Source organism: Mytilus californianus, unplaced genomic scaffold, assembly GCF_021869535.1.
Source record: "Mytilus californianus isolate M0D057914Y unplaced genomic scaffold, xbMytCali1.0.p SCAF_3, whole genome shotgun sequence".
Classification (NCBI taxonomy): Eukaryota; Metazoa; Mollusca; class Bivalvia; order Mytilida; family Mytilidae; genus Mytilus; species Mytilus californianus.
The window spans coordinates 131,777,556-131,803,075 of NW_026262679.1; the positions used below are offsets into that span (position 1 = coordinate 131,777,556).

Here is a 25,520-nt window from a genome sequence, read left to right on the forward strand (position 1 = left end):
ACCCACATAATATGTTAAACAATTGGTGAACTGTCACTAAATATTGGACTTAATATTAGAAGTCAGATTTAGCAAACAATTTACTGCATGAACGTTTCCATTCAACAATATGAGATGCATAAACCAAAACCATAATAGATCTTGATGAGTTACACAGATTCCTTAGCGCCATCATGTATCTCTACTTTTTAAACTTAATAAACGAAAAGAGTTAACGTTAAGCTTGTTACTTGCCTATTATTTTGTATACATGCTGATAATATTCATAACCCTGAACAAAAAAAAAGTATTGCACGAAGTTTATATATTAGTACATGCAAAAATAAAATGTTAAGTATATATTTAAAAGTATTAATATTAATGTACAACATTTCTTTTCAGATTGGCTTCCCAATATCTCGCGTATGTGCTTGTGAAGGAAGTGATAATAGGAATTCAAATAGCCGCAAACTACTCACCTTATAAATTAATTAATGCAATCTGCCAGGAAACTGAAAAAAATTTGACAACTGAAAATAGGAAGCGGAAAATACAGAGTGTAAACCAAGAATGATGTTCGCTATTGTTATTTTGTGAATGAATGTAATTATGTTATAGTTGATGAGGAATTGTTTTCTGTTTTTGTTCTCACAGTTTATCTCACAGTTTTAAAGATAACATTTATTTTAATTGTAAGATATCGACTTGATATTTGGTATATAGCTATATCTTACAGTTTAAGTTTAAATTTCGTTTTTGTTCAATGATTTATGGCTCATTTATGTCCCTTTAACTTGCATGTTTTGTTCGAATCTGCAATTGTTTACATGGTATTTCGTATGTAGCTATATCTTGACGAATTTCGTTCTGGTCCACTGTTCCTTTAACTTATATATATTGTTCAAATTTCCTATACACAAATTATATTTGAATGAGTTCTAGCCAATGAATTATTACTTTAAAAGGAAGATGATACTGTTATGAAAGTAGCTAGTAGGGAACAATATATTGCTATGTTCAATACTCTCAGCATTCCTGTTTTACAAACTGTTAGGTCTCCCATCTTTTTCTTTTTTTTCCAAAATAAACTAAGGCTCATGGACACAGATCCTGCATTTTGATGAATGCTTCTTGATGATTTAATTAGTAACAAGTTAGGTCCTATCGTTTTTTTCAAATTTCATCCTTGCCCTTCCACCATCCCCTCTGATGAATACAATGATATTTAGAAGATGTTCAAATCAAAGGGTGAAATGTATGTTAGTTATGTTGAACAAATCTCCTTGTTGCCTTGTCATATGTTGAAGTAAATATATATATATATATAATAAAAGTAATTTCATTGTATTGGATCTATTTTTTTGTATTGTGCCTAGTGTATTTAAGCCAAATAACTAATGTACCGCGTATATGGTCTCTTTCACATGTTAAATACAATGCCACAGTAGGAATCCAGGTAAACAGGGTTGAAGAGTGAACATAACATTACATTGAGAACGAAATACAAAATAGAGAAACAGAGACAATTCAAACACGGACCAGGTTCTAGAAACGCCCACCTAGTTACCCACATGGTCAGGTCCGGTATAGTACGGTAGAGGAAACTAAGCCAGTTGAAAACAATATTTTTCTTATGTAAAGTTTGTTGAGGTTTGTCATACTATGCGGAGATCAGTTTGTTTGGATCACTTAATCATAAATTTAGCGTCGAGATGGACATTGTCGTCCCGAAACAGATGGTCGTCCCGATCAAGATGGTCGTCCCAAAAAAGCTGATCGACCCGCATCCTCGGGACGACGACTTATGCTTCCGCACGACAATTGTCACATAGGTTAGGATTAGGGTTAGGAAAATGTATAAAAGTGTTCAGAATAGGTGTGTCATACATTGTGAGAAGGTAACCCAAACCTTAACCTTAACCAAAACCCAAAATTCGTTAAAATCGTTATTTTGAAGGCCTTATTTTATCTCAGAACGGATAAATTGTCTTAAGGTAACCGATTGTATTTTGGTATTATTTTTTTTTCAAGAACTTCTCAAAAGTCACAGTTGTGGACGGGTGGGAGTCAGGTTATGGTTTTTGGTACTTTTCAAAGTCGATCTTTTCAAAATCTCAACATGATCATGTGCTCCAATCGGATTGAAATTACAAAATCTAGATCAAAAGGACAACCAAGACTACGGTGAAGACTGCCTGTCTTTATCTTTTGTAGTTTAGGAGTTTGGGGTTAATGTCGGGTTTAGTCTTTACTGCCACACAAACGTTTCTTCAGTGAAGTAGGAAAGTGCGACCGTAAACCTCAGTGTTACCAATAAGTTTCCGTCATCTAGATCGCCTTTTCCGCTTTTCGGAACAGTTAACTTTAAGAAAATATCTCCATTCGGATCAATTCTACACATGTTTGAACATTGAAGTCAAAGGCACTTTTCAAACACTGTACTTAGAAATTTTTAGGAAAATATCACGCATGCGCTATCACAACAAAGTACACACACGCGCAGAAGAGACAAAGGGCACTTCAATTGTCAAACACTCGCTCAAGGCCCCTTCCCTAACTGTAACCCCAATGTTCACCCAAACACTAACCCTAAACCTAACCAAAACCTTAACCCTAACCCAAACCCAAAATTCGTTAAAATCGTTATTTTGAAGGCCTTTATTTATCTTGGAGCGGATAAGTAGTCTTGGGGGTAACCGATTGTATTTTCGCATTAAGTTTTTTCAAAAACTTCTCTAAAAGTCACAGTTGTGGACGGGTGGGAGTCAGGTTATGGTTTTTGGTACTTTTCAAAGTCGATCTTTTCAAAATCTCAACATGATCATGTGCTCCAATCGGATTGAAATTAAAAAATCTAGATCAAAAGGACAACCAAGACTACGGTGAAGACTACATGTCTTTATCTTTTGTAGTTTAGGAGTTTGGGGTTAATGTCGGGTTTAGTCTTTACTGCCACACAAACATTTCTTCAGTGAAGTCGGAAAGTGCGACCGTAAACCTCAGTGTTACCAATAAGTTTCTGTCATCTAGATCGCCTTTTCCGCTTTTCGGAACAGTTAACTTTAAGAAAATATCTCCATTCGGATCAATTCTACACATGTTTGAACATTGAAGTCAAAGGCACTTTTCAAACACTGTACTTAGAAATTTTTAGCAAAATATCACGCATGCGCTATCACAACAAAGTACACACACGCGCAGAAGAGACAAAGGGCACTTCAATTGTCAAACACTCGCTCAAGGCCCCTTCCCTAACTGTAACCCACATGTTCACCCAAACACTAACCCTAAACCTAACCAAAACCTTAGCCCTAACCCAAACCCAAAATTCGTTAAAATCGTTATTTTGAAGGCCTTAATTTATCTTGGAGCGGATAAGTAGTCTTGGGGGGTAACCGATTGTATTTTCGCATTAAGTTTTTTCAAAAACTTCTCAAAAGTCACAGTTTTGGACGGGTGGGGGTCATGTTATGGTTTTTGGTACTTTTCAAAGTCGATTTTTTCAAAATTTCAACATGATCCTGTGCTCCGATCGGATTGAAATTAAAAAATCTAGATCAAAAGGACAACCAAGACTACAGTGAAGACTGCATGTCTCTATCTATTTTAGTTTAGGAGTTGGGGTTAGTGTCGGGGTTAGGCTTTACTATCACACAAACATTTCTTCAGTGAAGTAGGAAAGTGCGGCCGTACAACTCAGTAATACCAATAAGTTTCTGTCCTCAAGATCGTTTTTTCATTCCGTGTCTTATTTATTTATTATTTCATATTTTTATTGTACATAAGCCAGTTGACGTCTCGAGCGATTATTTGTATAAACATTCGTCCATTTATGTTAGAGTAAACTTTAAAACAGTAAGTCAGTTGAATGTGTGCATACACCGCAAGAAAGACAGTTTACATTGCGTGTCTTATTTATTAACTACTTGCTATTTCTTATTGTACATAAGCCAATTGCCGTCTCGAACGATTATTTGCATATAAAAGAGGGATCTGTATTAATAAAGTATGTTGAGGTTTGTCATACACTGTGCGAAGATCAGTTTTTTGTTGCATTACTCAATCACAAATTTAGCATCCGGGAGGACATTGTCGTCCCGATCAAGATGGTCGTCCCGAAAAAGGTCATCGATCCGCATCTTCGGGACCACGACTTATACTTCCGCACGAAAATTGTCACATACAAAGGAAAATTTATAAAAGTATTCAGTATAGGTTTGTGATACACTGTGAGAAGGTCAGTTTTAATATTTCTTTTCTTCAATTTATATTAAGGGACACTTTTAAACAGTAAGTCAATTAAATGTTGTCATCCACAATGAGACAGACAGTTTACATTGCGTGTCTTATGTATAAACTACATCATATTTTTTATTGTACAGAAGCCAATTGACGTCTCGAACGATTTTTTGTATAAACAAATTCGTCCATTTAAGTTAGGGTAAACTTTGTAACAGTATTTCTGTAAAATGTTTTCACACACCGCAAGAAAGGCATTTTACATTTCGCGTCTTATTTATGTGAGAAGGTCAGTTTTAATATTTCTTTTCTTCAATTTATATTAAAGGACACTTTTAAACAGTAAGTCAATTAAATGTTGTCATCCACAATGAGACAGACAGTTTACATTGCGTGTCTTATGTATAAACTACATCATATTTTTTATTGTACAGAAGCCAATTGACGTCTCGAACGATTTTTTGTATAAACAAATTCGTCCATTTAAGTTAAGGTAAACTTTGTAACAGTATTTCAGTAAAATGTTTTCACACACCGCAAGAAAGGCATTTTACATTTCGCGTCTTATTTATTAACTACTTCATATTTTTTTTTGTACATAAGCCAATTGACGTCTTGAACGATTATTTAAAAAAAAAAATCGTCCGTTCATGTAAGGGTAAACTTTGAAACAGTAAGTCAGTAAAATGTTTTCATACACCGCGAGATAAAGATAGATTACATTCCGCGTCTTATCTATTTACTCTATTAATTCTAAATTTCAGGTGTCACTAAGAAGAGCTATCCTTTCCAAACAATCATCAGAACTTGTTTCAACTCTCATAGTGCTAACAACTACAATCATGAAAGCTAAAGTACAAATGAGAAACCCCAACAAGAGGTCTAAACTGGTTGAGAGGGAACGTCGATTCAAGAGAGCCTGTGAACAGATTGTTCAATTGAACTACTCTTTAGACGCACTTCAAAACAGGTACAACAAAGCCAAGACTGACAACAAGTCTTTCGAATACTCGCTATGTCTACGTATAGCAGTTGTTGAAGGATTGCGCAACATTTTCTACGACTACGCTCACCAGGAAGCAGAGTCCGTAGCCGAACTAAGGCAAGAACTGTTCGGTGAAGTTTAGCACATTATTTCAGAAGATCCTTTAGAATACATTGAGATGTCTGATTAAAGACGGTAAAAAAAAAGAGAAAACAAAAACGTGTTACTTTGTGTAGTTTTTATCTTAGCAATAATTTCATGTTTATTTTTCATTAATTTTTCAAATGAAATACATGTTTGGTTGAAATAAAATTATGCAATACACGAACTACATTGATTCAATTGTAAGATGATTTAATCAACTTCATGATTGGATTACAATAAATCATGATTAATAAACAAAGATGTTTGACAATACACACAATTGACACGTGCCTTAACTAGAAACTCAAATTAATTAGTCTGTGATGTCATTACCCTGACGTTACTCAATTTCTCAGACTTAGCTTAACACTTCTGTTGACCAAGTTCTGGAAACGCCCACCAAGTTGCCCACATGGTCAGGTCCGGAATAGTACGGTAAAGGGGAACTGACCTAGTTGAAAACAATATGTTCTGATGTAAAGGAAAATGGCCATTGTTATATTATAGTTCGTTTCTGTGTGTGTTACATTTTAATGTTGTGTCGTAGTACTCTTATATTTGATGTATTTTCCTCAGTTTTAGTTTGTAACCCGGATTTGTTTTTTTCTCAATCGATTTATGAATTTCGAACAGCGGTATACTACTGTTGCCTTTATTTAGGTTTGTCGTATACTATGCGGAGATCAGTTTGTGTGCATCACTTAATCATAAATTTACCGTCCGGATGGACATTGTCGTCCCGATCAAGATGGTCGTCCCGAAAAAGCTGATCGACCCGCATTCTCGGGACGATAATTGTCAAATCGGTTAGGATTCAAAGTATTCAGAATAGGTGTATCAGACACTGTGAGATAGTAACCCCAAAAGGAAAACCAAGACTATGGTGAAGACTGCATGTCTTTATCTTTTGTAGTTTAGGAGTTGAAGTTAATGTCGGGAGTTAGGCTTCCCTCTCGCGATAACGTTTCTTCAGTGAGGTCGGAAAGTGCGGCCGTACACCTCAGTGTTACCAATAAAATGCCGTCCTCTAGATCGCATTTTCCGCTATTAAGAACAGTTAACACGAATCAATTCTTTTGTTTGAATGTTTGAACATTAAAGTCAAAGGCACTTTTCGGAGATATGAGACATAATAAAGACATGAAGCTTTATTTAAAGTCGGTATATGCAATACAAGTACAAACATAAGCTCTGAAGAGCTTTTAAAACCGACAGAACTCTGTACTTAGATTTTGTTTAGAAAATCCCGAATGCGCAATCACAACTTAGAACACACATGCACAGAAGTGACAAAGGGCACTTTAATTGTCAAACCCAGACTTGATACAGGCGTTTCCACGTGTATAATTATAAGTTAATGCTTCACAGATGCTTTGAATGCCAATTATAGCCTAGAAACGCCCATCAAGTTACATTGTACTGAATCCTAGGTTGTTATGCAGTTTGGTGTATTGCTGTCATTTCAAAAATTAGAATTTTTGGGGGGAATATCACGCTTGCGCAATCACAACATTAACCCCAACTCCTAAACTACAAAAGATAAAGACATGCTGTCTTCACCATAGCCTTGGTTTCCTTTTTATGATAGATGTTTTAATATCAATCCGATAGGAGCACAGAATCATGCTGATATCTTGAAAAGATCAACTTTGAAAAGTACCGAAAACCATAACCTGACCCCGACCCTTCAGAAAATATGATTTTTGAGACGTTCGTGAAAATTCTTTATAAGAAACTACAATCAGTTACCCCCAAGACTACTTATCCTTATCCGTTCAGAGATAAAGTAAGGCTTTCAAAATACTGATTTTAACGAATTTCGGGTTTGCGCTACCTTCTCACAGTGTCTGATACACCTATTCTGTATGCTTTTAATCCTAATCGATGTAATAATTAGCGGCAGGAAGCATAAGTTGTCGTCCCGAGGATGCGAGTCCATCAGCTTTTTCGGGACGAACATCTGTTTCGGGACTACAATGGATTTAAATAGAGCTTTTTTTTAAAGTTAACTGTTCCAAAAAAATAAATATAAAAAAAGAAGATGTGGTATGATTGCCAATGAGACAACTCTCCACAATAGACCAAAACGACACAGAAATTAACAACTATAGGTCACCGTACGGCCTTCAACAATGAGTAAAGCCCATACCGCATAGTCAGCTATAAAAGACCCCGAAATGACAATGTAAAACAATTCAAACGAGAAAACTAACGGCCTCATTTATGTACAAAAAATGAACGAAAAACAAATATGTAACACATTAACAAACGACAACCACTGATTTACAGGCGATCTAGAGGATAGTTACTTATTGGTAGGCTTGCTTGTCGAAAAGTACTGCCCCTTTCAGGTAATTTTTTTTTATTTCAATCCGATCGGAGAACTGGATCATGTTGAGATTTAATAAAGATCGACTTTGAAAAGAGTTAAGCTTAAACCCGACATTAACCCCAACTCCGAAACTACAACAAATAAAGACTTTCGGTCTTCAACATAGGCTGAATCGTCGAAAATGACTACCCCTATTTTTTCATGTCAAGCAAAAAAAAAAACAACATAGAATCATGTTGAGATTTTGAAAAGTATCAAAAACCATAACCTGACCCCCCACCAAGACCTCCAAAACTCTGATTTTTGAGAAGTTCGTGAAAAAATTGAATTCAAAAATCCAATCGGTTACCCACCTTCAAGTACCCGTTTCAAATGATAAAGTATGGCTACAAAATAACGATTGATGTTTAGGGTTTGAGTTTGGGTTAGGGTTAAGGTTAAGGTCAGGATAGGGGTCAGGGTAAATAAAGGCAACAGTAGTATACCGCTGTTCGAAACTCATAAATCGATAGAGATAAAAACAAATCCGGGTTAAAAACTAAAACTGAGGGAAACGCATCAAATATAAGAGGAGAACAACGACACAACAGAAACACAACATTAAAATGTAACACACACAGACACGAACTATAATATAACAATGTTCATTTTCCTGACTTGGTACAGGACATTTTAAGAAAAAAATGGTGGGTTGAACCTGGTTTTGTGGCATGCCAAACCTCCCGCTTTTATGGCAACGTCAAACACAACACCAAAACGACAACATCACATGACAAATAAATGGGAGAACATATAGGACAAATTAACTAAGAGTCAGGGTTAGGGTCAGTGTTAGGGTTTGAGTTGGGGTTTAGGTTAAGGTTAGGGTTGGGGTCAGTGTTTTGGCTAGGGTGAGGAATTTTACGAGGGTTTTAGAGGTAACCTTTGTCACTTCTGCGCATGTCTGACCTTTGTAGTGACTGTGCATGCGTGATATTCCCCACAAAAAAAATTCTAAGTTTAGTATATGAAAATTGCCTCGGACTTCAATGTTCAAACAGGTGTAGAATGGATTCAGATAGAGATATTTTCTTAAAACTAAGTGTTCCGAAAAAACTGAAAAGACGATCTAGAGGATGAAAACTTATTCATGTCACTGAAGTATACGGCCGCACTTTCCGACCTCACTAAAGAAACGTATTTGTGAGAGTGAAGCCTAACCCGGAGATTAACTCGCAAACTACAAAAGAGAAAGACATGCAGTCTATAGACTTGTTCGTCTTAAAATATTGTCCCTGTGGGGTCGATTTTTAGATTTTAATCCAATCGGAGCACAGGTTTATACTAAGTTTTTAAAAGAGACTGAATGTGAAAAGAGTTAAGCTAAACCCCGACATTAATCCCAACTCAGGTACTAGAACAGATAAAGACTTGCCGTCTTCACCATAGGCTTAATTAGTTATCAAACGTACCAGGCTTATAATTTAATACGCCAGACGCGCGTTTCGTCTACATAAGACTCATCAGTGACGCTCAGATCGAAATAGTTAGAAAGCCAAACAAGTACAAAGTTGAAGAGCATTGATGACCCAAAATTCCAAAAAGTTGTGCCAAATACGGCTAAGGTTATCTTAATCGTCATAAAGTACTACCCCTAATGGGCCCGATTTTTTAATGTCAAGCCGCTCGAAGCAAAAGATCATGTTGAGATTTTGAAATGATCGACTTTAAAAAGTAAAACTTAAAGATGTTTGACAATACATTCAATTGACTCGTGCCTTAACTAGAAACTCAAATTAATTACTCTGTGCTGTCATTACCATGGCGTTTCTCAATTTCTCAGACTTCGCTTAACACTTTTGAAGACCAAGTTCTGGAAACTACCACCAAGTTACCCACATGGTCAGGTCCGGAATAGTACGGTAGAGGAAATCATAGATAGTTGACAACAATATGTTCTTATGTAAAGGTTTATGTTTGTCGTATACTATTCAGAGATCAGTTTGTGTGCATCACTCAATCATAATTTTACCCTCTGGATGGACATTGTCGTCCCGATCAAGATGGTCGTCCCAAAAAAGCTGATCCACCCGCATTATCGGGACGATAATGGTCACATCGGTACGGTTTCAAAGTATTCAGAATAGATGTATCAGACACTATGAAAATGTAACCCCAAAAGGAAAACCCCAAATGTGTTTTAAAGGCCTTGCTTTATCTTGGATTGGGTAAGTCTAGGAGGGTAACTGATTCGATTTTCGTATTAAGTGTTTTAACGAACTTCTCAGGAACAGTTTTTTTAGACGAACAAGCCTATGGTGAAGACTGAATGTCTTTATCTTTTGTAGTTTAGGAGTATAAGTTAATATCGGGGGTTAGGCTTTACTCGCACTCTAACTTTTTTCAGTGAGGTCGGAAATTGCTTCCGTAAACCTCAGTGTAACTGATAAAACGTCATCCTCCAGATCGCTTATTTCGCTATTAAGAACAGTTAACTCGATTCAATTTTTTTGTCTGAATTTTTGAACATTAAAGTTAAAGGCACTCTTCAGACACATAAGACATAATACAGAAATAAAGCTTTATTTAAAGTCGGTTAATGCAAGACAAGAACAAACATAAGCTCTGAAGAGCTTTTTAAACCGACAGAACTCTGTACTTAGATTTTGTTTTAGAAAATCCCGAATGCGCAATCACATCTAAGAACACACATGCACAGAAGTGACAAAGGGCACTTTAATTGTCAAACCCTGACTTGATACAGGCGTTTCCACGTGTATAATTATAAGTTAACGCTTCAAGGTTGCACTTTGTAAATATAGCTGTTTCTCAAACCAAGCCTCTTTTGGGGAGATATATAATATTCATAGATATGTTAATTTGTTAACGTACTGGTTCCCATTTATGATCTCTGTATTTCATCTCATAGAGACATCACTTGGGAATGTAACCAGTATAGAAAAACATGGTAGCGCCTAAATTTTAATTCTTAGGAGGTCCAAAAATGGAGGTAAGGGTAGTATAGAATTTTAGTATAAGTTTAAACTCTTAGAAGTTCAGGGCATATAAATGTTGAAAATATGCCGCACAGCCCTATATTTTGACCTTTGAATAAAATAGTAGTGCATATAAACTTTCCGTTCTAGGATATTATTTTTCACGAAACTTCATAGTAAAAGTGTCACAGTTTTAGCCGCAAAGGGAGTTCCTATGGGAAATTGCATTGTCTATATTTACAGAATTGCAACCTCAAAGATGCTTTGAATGCCAATTATAGCCTAGAAACTCCCACCAAGTTACATTGTACTGAATCCTAGGTTGTTATGCAGTTTGGTGTATTGCTGTCAATTCAAAAATTAAAATAATCTTGGAAAAAAAAGCTAGAATTTGCAGTTCGGACTAAATTTAGATAGTACACTATAACATTTTTCATAACTTTTTTAAATTACATTGTATTTTCATTAAACTATACAGCTAACTGAGTTATACACTTATCTTACTGAATCCTAAGTAACTAGGCAGTTTGAGATATAGCTGTCAAATTTAGAAATTAAGAGAATCTTCGTCAAAAAAGCTCGAATTTGCAGTTCGGACTAAATTCAAATAGTACACTTTGATTTTATTTATAACTTTTTCAAACCAACCTGGATTGTCATCAAACCATACAGCTTTATCAGTAATACATTGACCTTACTGAATTCTAGGTTGTTATGCAGTTTGGTGTATTGCTGTAAAATTCAAAAGTTTAAATCATCTTGGTTAAATAACCTCGAATTTGCAGTTCAGACTAAATTCAGGTAGTACACTTTTATTTTATTTTTAACTTTTTCAAACCAACTTTGATTTTCGTCAAATTATACAGCTTTCTTATTATATATTTTACTTACTGAATTCAAGGCTGTTACGCAGTTTGGTGTATTACTGTCAATTTAAAAAATTAAAATAATCATGGTCAAAAAACCTAGAATTTGCAGTTCGGATTTAATTCAGATAGTTCACTTTAATCTTATTTATAATTTTTTCAAACAAACTTGGATTTTCATCAAACCATACAGCTGTATCAGTAATACATTGACCTTACTGAATCCTAGGTTGTTATGCAGTTTGGTGTATTGCTGTCAAATTCAAAAGTTCAAATAATCTTAGTAAAAAAAGCTCAAATTTGCAGTTCGGACTAAATTTAGATAGTAAACTTTAATCTTATTTATAACTTTTTCAAACAACCTTTGATTTTCATCAAATTATACATCTATCTGACTTATATATTGACCTTACAGAATACAAGGTGGTTATGTAGTTTGGTGTATTGCTGTCAATTCACAAATTGAAATAATCTTTGTTAAAAAACCTAGAATTTGCGGTTTGGACTAAATTTAGATAGTACACTATAACATTTTTCGTAACTTTTTTAAATCACCATGGATTTTTATCAAACGATACAGCTAACTGAGTTATATATTTATCTTACTGAATCCTAAGTAATTAGGTAGTTTGATATGTTGCTGTCAAATTCAAAAGGTCAAATGATCTTCGTCAAAAAAGCTCGAATTTACAGTTCGGACTAAATTCAGATAGTAAACTTTAATTTTATTTATAACTTTTTCAAACAATTCTTGATTTTCATCAAATTATACATCTATTTCATTTATATATTGAACTTTCTGAATCCTAGGTGGTTATGTAGTTTGGTGTATTTCTGTCAATTCAAAAATTAAAATAATCTTAGTAGAAAAACCTAGAATTTGCGGTTTGGACTAAATTTAGATAGTACACTATAACATTTTTCGTAACTTTTTTAAATCACCTTGGATTTTTATCAAACGATACAGCTAACTGAGTTATATATTTATCTTACTGAATCCTAAGTAATTAGGTAGTTTGATATGTTGCTGTCAAATTCAAAAGATCAAATGATCTTCGTCAAAAAAGCTCGAATTTACAGTTCGGACTAAATTCAGATAGTAAACTTTAATTTTATTTATAACTTTTTCAAACAACTCTTGATTTTCATCAAATTATACATCTATTTCATTTATATATTGAACTTTCTAAATCCTAGGTGGTTATGTAGTTTGGTGTATTGCTGTCAATTCAAAAATTAAAATAATCTTGGTTAAAAAACATAGAATTTGCACTCCGGACTGAATTTAGATAGTACACTATAACATTTTTCATAACTTTTTTAAATTACCTTGAATTTTCATCAAACTATACAGCTAACTGAGTTATATACTTATCTAAATTCAAATAGTACACTTTAATTTTATTTATGACTTTTTCAAACCAACCTTGATTTTCATCTAATCATACAGCTTTATCAGTAATACATAGACCTTACTAAATCCTAGTTTATTATGCAGTTTGGTGTTTTGCTGTCAAATTCAAAAGTTCAAATAATCTTGGTCAAATAACCTCGAATTTGCAGTTCAGACTAAATTCAGGTAGTACACTTTTATTTTATTTTTAACTTTTTCAAACCAACTTTGATTTTCGTCAAATTATACAGCTTTCTTATTATATATTTTACTTACTGAATTAAAGGTTGTTACGCAGTTAGGTGTATTGCTGTCAATTCAAAAATTAAAATAAACATGGTCAAAAAACCTAGAATGTGCAGTTCGGATTTAATACAGATAGTTCACTTTATTCTTATTTATAACTTTTTCAAACGAACTTGGATTTTCATTAAACTATACAGCTACATCAGTAATACATTGACCTTACTAAATCCCAGGTTGTTATGCAGTTTGGTGTATTGCTGTCAAATTCAAAAGGTCAAATAATCTTCGTCAAAAAAGCTCGAATTTGCAGTTCGGACAAACTGGTAGAGTCCAATGTTTGTGATTGTCCATCTGATGTTCCCAATGTGCATACAGGAGGTGCAATGTCTTGTTTCCCTCAGTGTAAAAATATGCAAATAACAGAAATGAAGAAAGGTGTCAGTTTTCACAATATATCAAATGCTGTTATAAAATTGTTTGTTGTGTAAGTATCTATCTGTAAAGCTAGCATAGTAATGATTTAACCCATATCACAGTATTCTAGAATTATTTACATTTAGATAAAATGTTTATACTTATATGTTTACAAGTTATTTGTTCTTAATTCATTTATCGCCGTAATATCGCCTTTATGTGCTGAGGCGTCGTAAAGCAACCACAAATCAATCAATCAATCTAAATACTCCATTTACCAATTGTGTTTACCAAAAAAAAAAAAAAATTTCGATTGACTTTAATTATGGGGATGCCATATAACTGTAACAACATAATTGTTTCTCTTTGTACATAATGCAAGGAAATGTATGGTAAATAGATCATGAAATTAATTTGGCAGTAAGTGGAGTATATGTTATAAAATATAGATATTTTACTAAAGAAATAATTCAAAATTATCACATGAAGATGATTAAATGATCAATATCTGACATATATATGCTATTGTCAATAATCATGCAAGTTAGCTTATGTGAATACCAGTGCATAAATATTCAGTGTCTAATTCACAAATAATACAAGATGGTCTTGAGTTATAGCTTCTGTAGGTACTGAAGTTGTGTATCTTTTAATTACTTTACAGTTTTTTTCCTTTAATAGACTTTGTGCTATTATGTTCCTTTGGTTGTACGACTCATGACGTGACTCGGTATTTGTTCATCAGCTATCCATGTTTTTAGCGGTTCCTGTTGCAGGTGGATCAAGAGGTGCAATTATGATGCAAGAGATTTTTAAAGTGTTGTTTTTACTTGATACTGTTGTCTTTATGTTTTACTTGATTTGTACTTTATTGAGAAAGTGTAAACTATATGTTGTATGTACTATCAACTACAAAAACGTTTTGTTGCTGTGTAGATTTATTTGTATGTAAATGTTTGAGTTTTTAGTCAGATTTGTATGTTGGTGATGTATGTTTACACAATTTTGCTGCTGAATTCTAGTTATTGTCACATTAACCTATTATCTCTGTTTGGGTTGCTCACCCAATTGTACATGTAGTAAAAAGATACTTGCCTAGAACATTTGTAGGTAAATCCAGTTCATAAACATGGATGGAAATATCTCTGCATAGTCACAACAAACATATGGATCTGATGCTGTTAAAATCGGCTATATCAAATATAATTCACTCTCTGATACAGTCGCAGTTTATATTGGTCGTCCAAAATTCAGATAACATTAAAAATGTAAAATAAGGACAACACGAATATCCTAATTCCTTTTTTGTCTTTCAGCTTGTAATATTCCAGTTAAATGGATTATTATAGTCCAATTGTTCTCATAAGGAGAAATCCTTAATACTCCTTATACACACACCTTTCCATTTGCCAGACATTTTGATATAAGTTATTCCAAAATAAATGTGTATTTAGTCTGAATCAAAATTAAATAGTTCAAAAATCTGTATAACCTGCTTTGGTAAAGTATTAATCCAAATCACTGAAACATTAAAAAGTTTTTAGCTAAGCCACTTTTTGAGCAAAAATTATTCTTTTAACTGCTTAATCTGCATTAAAAAAACTGGACACTAAAGGCAGCATGTACTGGTTTTCAATATACAACTACTTAATGGGATATTCCTAAATGGTAGGGGCTAAACTACACCCAAGTTTATGTGCAAACAAACAAAGAATAAAGGAAAGCCAGATGCCACAAGTGGTCACTAATTAACAAAACATGTATATTTGAAATAGAACTGATGTAATTAAACCCCCTGCTAAGAACACCTGATAAACTCACATGTAGCTGATTAAGATATGATAATAAATCTGTTTCTTCTTAATAGTAAAGAAAACAAAAAAAATCCTGGGAAAATCCTAAAAAAATGACTACTGAGTGTAATGGAAATCAAACTATGTATAAACATAACTTATATAACATATAAGTAACTAATAATTAACTTGAATTTTATTTATAACTTTTTCAAACAACTCTTGATTTTCATCAAATTATACATCTATTTCATTTATATATTGAGCTTACTGAATCCAAGGTGGTTATGTAGTTTAGTGTATTGCTGTCAATTCAAAAATTAAAATAATCTTGGTCAAAAAACCTAGAATTTGCAGTTCGGACTAAATTTAGATAGTACACTATAACATTTTTCATAATTTTTCTAAATTACCTTGGATTTTTATCAAACTATACAGCTAACTGAGTTATATACTTATCTTACTGAATCCTAGGTAACTAAGCAGTTTGATATATTGCTGTCAAATTCAAAAATTAAAATAATCTTTGTCAAAAAAGCTCGAATTTGCAGTTCGGACTAAATTCAGATAGTACACTTTAATTTTATTGATAACTTCACTGAAGTATATGGCCGCATTTTCCAACCTCACTTAAGAAACGTTTGTGTGAGAGTAAAGCCTATCCCTAACATTAACCCAAACACATAAACTATAAACGATAACGACATTCAGTCTTGACCATAGCCTTGGTTTACATATTTAAATTTTTGAGCACAGGTTCATGCTGAGATCTTGCAAAGATCGACTTTGAAGTCTACCAAAACCATAACCTGATCCCCACCCGAATTTTGAGATGTTCGTGAAAAAACTTAATACAAAACTACAATAAGTTACCGATGTGACAATTATTGATCGGAAGCATAAGTCATCCGATGATGCGGGTCCATCATCTTTTTCGGGACGACCACCTTAATCGAGAAGATCATCTCTTTCGAAACGACAATGGATTTGAATAGAATTATTTTTTTAAAGTTAACTCTTCCGAAAATATAAATAGGCGATTTAGAGGACGAAAACTTATTGTTAGGCTTGTCCGTCGAAAAGTACTCCCCCTTTCATGTCATTTTTTTTTATTTCAATCCGATCCCAAGATAAAGTAAGACCTTCAAAATAACAATTTAGGGTTAGGGTTAGAGTTACGGTTATGGTTAGGCTTTGGGTCAGGGTCAAGGTTAAGGTTTTCGTTAGGGTTTGGGTTAGGGTTAGTGATTGGATTATGGTATGGGACTTTTGATTTCTTAGTTTAGTGTATGAAAAGTGCCTCAAACTTGAATGTTAAAACAGGTGTAGAATGGATTCAGATAGAGATATTTTGTTAATGTTAACTTTTCCGAAAAGCTAAAAAGGCGATCTAGAGGATGAAGACTTATTGGTATCACTGAAATATATGGCCGCACTTTCCGACCTCACATAAGAAATGGTTGCGTGAGAGTAAAGCCTAACCCCAACATTAACCCAATCACTTGAACTACAAAAGATAACGATATTCAGTCTTTACCATAGTCTTGGTTTAGATATATTTTAATTTCAATCCAATCGGAACACTGGATCATGCTGAGATCTAGCAAAGATCGACTTTGAAGTCTACCAAAATCATAACCTGATCCCCATCCTTCCAAAACTGTGATTTTCGAGACGTTCGTGAAAAAAACTTAATACAAAAATACAACTCGGCTGTGATTTTTTATGTGCTGGGTTAGGTTGTTTTAATTTATTTATTCGTTTTTATTCTGTAGTTAATCACCACTTCGGTTTATCATGAATATTTATCATACAGTCATTTTATAGAAAATTACTGTTTGCAAAAGTATGAATTATTCTATATAGAAAGGATGTTCTTGTCCCAGGCAGAAAACTCTAGCCGTATGAGGCACAACTATTCGGAACCTTTGGTCCTCAGTGCTCTTCGGCTTTGCGCTTGTTTTGGCTTTCGAATTTTTTTTTTATGTGTTTCCCTCAGTTTTAGTTTGTAACCCGGATTTGTTTTTTCTCAATCGATTTATGAATTTCGAACAACAGTATACTACTGTTGCCTTTATCAACCACCAAGACTACTTGTATTTATCCCTACCGAGATAAAGTAAGGCCTTCAAAATACTGATTTAAAGGAATTTTGGGTTTGGGTTTTTAATCCTAACAGATGTGACAATTATCGGTCGGAAGCATAAGTCGTCGTACCGAGATAACTATTTATAGATAGGGTTACTGATGTGCCCTTTTTCACTTCTGCGCATGTCTGCCCTTTTTTGTGACTGCGCATGCGCGAGTAGGGTAAGGGTTAAGGTTAAGGTGAGGGTTAGGGTTAGGGTAAGGGTTAGGATTAGAGTTAGGGTATTAGGAATTTCAGAGAATAATGGGTCGTGGTATCAATTTAAAGGTAACCGTTGTGATATGGCTGGCGTATGAATATATGAGGGTAAGGGTTAGGGAAGGGGACTTTGGCGAGATTTTTGCACTTTTTGACTTCTACGCATGTGTGCACTTTTTAACTTCTGCGCATGCGTGAAAATATTGACTTACACTAAGGGGTAAAACGTAGCTCTGTCGTTAGTGGTCTATTGTGGAGAGTTGTCTCATTGGCAATCATACCAAATCTTCTTTTTTTTATATTTATCTTTTCGGAACAGTTCACTTTAAAAAAAAATCTCTATTTAAATCCATTGTAGTCCCGAAACAGATGGTCGTCCCGAGTAAGATGGTCGTCCCGAAAAAGCTGATGGACCCGCATCCTCGGGACGACAACTTATGCTTCCTGCCGCTAATTGTCACATCGATTAGGATTTAAGGCATACAGATTCGGTGCATCAGACACTGTGAGAAGGTAACGCAAACCCAAAATTCGTTAAAATCGGTATTTTGAAAGCCTTACTTTATCTCTGAAAAGATAAGGATAAGTAGTCTTAGGGGTAACCGATTGTATTTTCTGATAAAGAATTTTCACGAACGTCTCAAAAGTCATAGTTTCTGATGGGTCGGGGTCAGGTTATGGTTTTCGGTACTTTTCAAGATATCAGCATGATTCTGTGCTCCTATCGGATTGACATTAAAATATCTATCCTAAAAAGGAAACCAAGACTATGGTGAAGACAGTATGTCTTTATCTTTTGTAGTTTAAGAGTTGGGGTTAATGTCGGGGTTAGGCTTTACTCTCTTACAAACGTTTCTTCAGTGAGGTCGGAAAGTGCGGTCGTACACCTCAGTGTTACCAATAAGTTTCAGTCCTCTAGATCACATTTTTCTGTTTTTAAGAACAGTTAATTTTAAGAAAACATCTCTATGCAAATGAATTCAACACATGTTTGAATAGTGAAGTCACTTTTTGAACACTGTACTTTTGGGGAAATGTCACGCATGTGCAGAATTGACAAAGGGCACTTCAATTGTCAAATATTCGCTCAAGTTCACTTCCTCTTACCCTGACTCCGACTTGGTACAGGCGTTTCCTCATGTATAATTATAAATTCACTCTTCTGAGATGCTTTTAATGCCAATTATAGCTATTTTGATTAAGAAAATAAATATATACAGATTTCTTCTGTTTGCAATTAGTTTAAAGCCAATGTAATCACAAAACCTGTACATAACATAGGATATTTTCACCCTTTAATCGTTATAAAAAATATATAAAATTACTACACAGGATCTTGAGGGTTTTTTTCATGATCTATTTCTCTGGAAACAGATGAATTGTTCATGGAGAAATAAGAACAAAACAGTAATGAATCTTTTATTTGCGGTGTGATATTCACAACAAAATATACATGTATGTATGCAGTTTACAAATACAACAAAAATAAACACTAAACGTACACTCTCATACACTTTTATATAACAACATAAAAAAATATACTTAACATTCTTATCAGTTAGCACTAAATACCTTGCATTTCATTTCACAACAAACACACATGATTTATAAATAACACATACAAACTACTACACACTCACATAGCACAAAAAGTAGACCTAAAAAGCAAGCACTAAAAAAATTATATTTACATTTTTACATCAAACATTCTAACAACTATACACTGACAAAAACAAAGATTGTGAATTTTTCAAAGAGAAAGTTTAATAATAATGTTACTTTTAAACTATGTAATTAAATTATTGAAATTAAAGATTCATATGTTTATCTTGGTCTGCTGTGTAATTACAACGGAAACTTCTTTTAAGCTCGAAAAAAAAATTGGTAGACTTTATTTGATGCATTGTTGGTTCCTATTTTGACCTATTCCTCGGAAATATGGGAGTTTGAAAATAAAAATAATACAGAAAAAAATACATCTACAATTTTGTAAGCGCATTTTGGGGGTGCGATCGTCTACGCCAAATTGTATGGTGTATGGGGAACTTGGAAGATTTCCATTTGAACTGCAAATCAAGTTAAAATTGGGATGTTTTTGGTACAAGCTAGCAACAAATGATATAAAAAACTATCGGGTAAACTGTATAAGTTACTTTGGTACATGCATGAACATGGAGGTTATGATATCAAATGGTTTAACTATGTAAAATCTGTGTTTAATGACCGAGGCTTTTGTGAACTATATAATATTCCGGAGCAAATTGATGTTAATTATATTAAAATTAATGTAAGGCAGCGTCTCCAGGACCAGTTTATTCAAAAATGGTTATCTGATATAAACTACTCATCAAGGGGGTTTTTATTTACATTTTAAAGAAGAGTTTTGCTCAAAACCATATCTGTTAAAATTAAGGCGGGGTCATAGAGTAAATATATGTAAATTAAGGGTATGTAATACAAAGTTTCCCATCGAAACAAGAAGATGGAGAAATGTACCACGAAATGACAGAATTTGTCCACTTTGCAAAGCAGGTCTTGGGTATGTATACCACTATATATGTAAATGTACCAATTGTGAAGTTAAGGATTTAAGGGGGAAGTTCATACCTCCATATTATTTAAAATATCCAAATGTAAAAATAGTACTATGCATGCTTAAACATTGTAATAGTAAAGTGCTGTCTAAACTAATTACGCATTCTTCTTCGGATGAGTTTTCTTTAATAAACTATAAACTATAAACTATAAACTAAACAAAAAAAAAGCACTGGAAAACAGTCCTATCACATATCTGTTCCATATTGCACCCACATCTACCTCTACCTCTTTCCTCTGGTTTTTAATGAAACCTGTAAAATAAAGAACCGGAATTACTAATAATTACTACCTCCTCTCCTATTACTAGTAGTATGTTCGTATGTTCGTATATTTGGTTTTCTTTCTTTTTTAAGGGGAGGTGGGATGTGTTCCTTGAAAAAAAAAAAGAATGCATAGTGTGATCTTGTTTTACATCTTGATCATTAGGACTTCAATAAAGAAGGAATAAAAAGAAAGTAACTTTTTATCAGTGTGCACTAAGTTCCGTGCAAGTAATATGTATTTAATGAATAATTGTATTCGTGAAAACGATCGTTGTAAATATAAAACCAAAAGTTATCAAATTGGTTCTACACTATCATAAATCGAGCAAAAATCTTACCTAAAAACGGATTGGCTCCATCTCTATCAGGTCTAAATTGGTGTCAATGACCATCATGTCATCAAAATCTATAAGGTGAACTGCACCTGGAGTTGGTGACAGTGCTGGAGTTGTGTCAACTGGAGTTGGTGACAGTGCTGAAGCTCGGTCAATTGGTGTTGGTGAAGGTGGTCCAGCCTGTATTGATATGCAAATGAAATATAAGTTGTTATCTTAAAATTTCTTGTATTGGTAATCAATTAATATTTCTAATAGAATCTTACAAAAACAAATGTTCAACAACACGTCGGTACTTGTACATACGATTTTGAAATGTTGAAAAGTAGTGCCATATTCTGTGTTACCTAAAGTAACGGGTTTTTTGTTGGCTACTATATTGAACTGTATGTCATCGAGTGATGTTAGGCACATAATATTACCTGATGGTTTCTGGAAAGATGGATTTGCAGGTCTTCTTTTCTTCTGTACACTTTCTTGCAGGTATCACATGCAAATCTGCCTGCTCCCTAGTGTGTCTTCTGACTAGCTTTCTATAACAAAAACAATGGAATTGTCTACAGATCCCTCCTTTTTTAAACTTATGACATAGTATATCGCGTATTTGCGTTTCTGTACGATAAGGTATAATCCATAGTCGAAGAACTGAATAAAATTTAAACCATTATTGAAATTTGATAAATGATTGAACTCGAATAAACATTTGATAAGGATAGGCGCAGAAATCGCGCTGCAGATGCAACCAGAACGGTATCTCTCATTAACATTGTCGATAATAAAATCAGAAATCTCATTCTGCATTTGTACGGAACAATTATATGATGTAATTCCATTTCACTGGTACATTTGTATGACACAAATTACAATAATATAAAATCGACTCATGTTGTATACTGCTTAAAAATTTTGTACCAAATAATTACCTGGTGTACTGTTCTTTCATGTCTTCTCAGGGAATCTTTTGATTTGAATGTCTTAGTACATTCTCCACAACCAAGGTCATGTTCTGTGTGGACAAACCTGACATGCCTTGAACGGCCCGATCTTGACAGAAATTCTTTGTTGCAGGTACCGCACATGTAAGTCTGAAATATAAAAACAAAGCATTTAAAATATATGATCACATTTTTGGGGGACAATTATATATATAATATTTATATTGATCACAATAAAAAGTGACAATACTTTTTTATTTTATTAATATTCATGAAATTGCTTCATATTTGGTTATTTTTTTCACAAAAATGATTTTTAGAAATATAGGTAAAAAAAAAATAGGTTTACAATTGCATAATTTGTAGTCACTTGCCAAAAAAAAAGGGCCAAAATTTTCAATCTTGCTTGTATATTATACAACAACATCTAAATTATGTTCTTTTTGCCCTCAAGGATGAATAGTTTTACAAAAAAAGAGAGCTGTATAAGTCTAGGATTAGCATTATTCATGTCAATAATGATTAAAAGTGACAATATTTCTTTTTTTCATTAATATTTTTGTACTTTCCCGTTATTTGAGTCATTTTTATACCTCATGTTGGAAAGTTACACATAAAAGTGAAGAATATTTACTTTCGAATTGAAAGCCATGTTGTTTCATTATAAAAAAAAAATATCGATATTTTTAATTTTGTTAGAATATTTTACTAGAACATTTAAATTCTGTTCTTTTTGTCAGTAAGGATGAATAGTTTTTCAAAAAATTAGTATTCTAATAGTCTATAGTTACTAATATGTATGCTGATAGCATTAAATAATGACAATATGTCTTTGATTATTTATATAATTTTGAACTAGTCTGATAATTGGGTACTTTTCATAACTAAGATTGATTTGTTAGACATAAATGTGAAGAAGTTTCAGTTTTGAAATTTAAAAAAATATTGTCGCATAAAACAAAGGTGCCATATTTCATTTTATTAAAATACTATACAACAGCATTACAATTTTGTTCTTTTTCTCCCTAAGGAAGAATAGTTTTACAAAAATTGAGAGATGTATAAGAGTAGGGTTAGTAATATGTACATCAATAACAATAACAAGTGATGATACTTCTTTTATTTTTTCATATTCTTGTACTGCCATCATATTTTGGTAATTCTTACTCAACAAAATGGATTTTAAGACATAAAGGTAAAGAAATTTAAGTTTAAAGTTGCACAATTTGTTGCCACACACAAAAAAAGTGCCAAGTTTTCATTTGTTTTAGAATATTATACAAAGGGCATCTAAATCATGTTCTTTATGTCCATAAGGATGAGTGGTTTTACAAAAATAGAGAGCTGTATAAGTCAAAGGTTATCATTAATTATGTCGATAATGATAAAAAGTGACAATATTTCTTTTTTCAATAAAGTCGCATTACAATTCTGTTCTTTTTAGCTGATAGCTCTATAAGTGTACTATTAGAAATATTCATATCCTTAACAATTAAAAGTGACAATACTTCTTTTGTTCTATTATTATTTTTTACTGCCTTTATATTTGGGTATTTTCATTCCACAGAATAGATTTTTATATAAACAGGTAGTTTTAAATGGCAAAATGAGTTGCCACATGCAAATAAAATGCCTAAATATTCATTTGTTTTAGAATCTTTTACAACGTCATCTTAATTATGTTTTTATTTATGCCTAACGATGAATGGTTCTAAAAAAAAACAAGGGCTATATGAGTCTATATTTATGTCCATAATGATAAAAGGTGACAGTAATTTTCATTAATATTTTTGTACTGGCCTGACATTTGAGTAATTTTATACCTCAGATTTGCTACTCATAAAAGTGAAGAATTTTTTGTTTTCAATTGCAAATATGTTGTCTCATTATTGAAAATAACTAATACTTCGGTTAGTAATATTTATATCTATCACAATAAAAAGTGATGCTTCTTCTTTTATTTTATTGATATAAATATAAGTTTAGAATTGCAAATTTTTTTTCAATTTTATTAGAATTTTACACAACAACATCTAAATCATGTTTTTTTTTGTGTGCCCAAGAATGATTAGTTTTACAAAAATCAAGATGTATAAGTCTCAGGTGAACATTATTCATGTCGAATAAAGGTGACAATATGTCTTCTGTTTCTATATATTCTTGAACTGGTCTGATAATTGATAACTTTTTATACCTCAGATTGGTTTGTTAGACTTGAACGTGAAGAAATTTAAGTTAAGAAATTAAAAAAATTGATGTCGCTTAAGAAATAGATGCTAATAATTTCTATTTTATTAGAAAATTATACAATGTCATTACAATTCTGTTCCTTTTGGCTATTCGAAGGAATAGTTTTACTAATTTTACTAGAATTGCAAAATTTGTTGGTACATGCAATAAAAGTGCTGATTTTTTTCAATTTCATTAGAATATTATACAACAACTGAATCCCAAGTAACTAGGTAGTTTGATATATTGCTGTCAAATTCAAAAATTAATATAATCTTTGTCAAAAAAGCTTGAACTCCAAGTTCGGACTAAATTCAGATAGTACACTTTAATTTTATTCATAACTTTTTCAAACCAACTTGGATTTACATTAAACTATACAGCTATATCAGTAATACATTGAACTTACTGAATCCAATGTTTTATGCAGTTTGGCGTATTGCTGTCAAATTCAAAAGTTCAAATAATCTTGGTAAAAAAAGCTCAAATTTGCAGTTCAGACTAAATTTAGATAGTACACTTTAATTTTATTAATAACTTTTTTAAACACCCTTTGATTTCCATCAAATTATACATCTATCTCATTTATATATTGACCTTACTGAATCCAAGGTGCTTTTGTAGTTTGGTGTATTGGTGTCAATTCAAAAACTAAAATAATCTTGGTCAAAAAACCTAGAATTTGCAGTTCAGACTAAATTAAGATAGTACACTATAACATTTTTCATAACTTTTTTAAATTACCTTGGATTTTCATCAAACTATGCAGCTAACTGAGTTATAGATTTATCTTACTGAATCCCAAGGTACTAGGTAGTTTGATATATTGCTGTCAAATTAAAAAAATTAAAATATTCTTTGTCAAAAAAGCTTAAATTTGCAGTTGGGACTAAATTCAGATAGTAAACTTTATTTTTTTTTATAACTTTTTCAAACAACTTTTGATTTTCATCAAATTATACATTTATTTCATTTATATATTAACCTTATTGAAACCAAGGTGGTTATATAGTTTGGTATATTGCTGTCAATTCAAAAATTAAAATAATCTTGGTCAAAAAACCTAGAATTTGCAGTTCTAATTAAAATAAGATAGTACACTATAACATTTTTCATAACTTTTTTAAATTACCTTGGATTTTCATCAAACTATGCAGCTAACTGAGTTATAGATTTATCTTACTGAATCCCAAGTAACTAGGTAATTTGATATATTGCTGTCAAATTAAAAAATTAAAATATTCTTTGTCAAAAAAGCTTGAATTTGCAGTTCGGACTAAATATAGATAGTAAACTTTATTTTTTTTTATAACTTTTTCAAACAACTCTTGATTTTCATCAAATTATACATTTATTTCATTTATATATTGACCTTACTGAAACCAAGGTGTTTATATAGTTTGGTGTATTGCTGTCAATTCAAAAATTAAAATCATCTTCGTAAAAA

The 25,520-nt window shown here is 32.7% G+C and overlaps 1 protein-coding gene across 1 annotated transcript in view; it reads right to left on the reverse strand.

Moving 5' to 3' along the window:
- The window catches only part of LOC127733776 (uncharacterized), a 60,006-nt gene extending 37,015 nt beyond the window's left edge, over positions 1-22,991 (reverse strand). Inside the window, exons 1-3 of the mRNA XM_052243090.1 lie at positions 22,932-22,991; positions 21,833-21,994; positions 20,921-21,089 (exon numbers count right to left, since the gene is read on the reverse strand). Of these exons, the coding sequence (XP_052099050.1) occupies positions 20,921-21,089; positions 21,833-21,994; positions 22,932-22,991 (391 nt within the window). The remainder of the gene's footprint in view (positions 1-20,920; positions 21,090-21,832; positions 21,995-22,931) is intronic.
- Between the last annotated feature and the right edge of the window lie 2,529 nt (positions 22,992-25,520).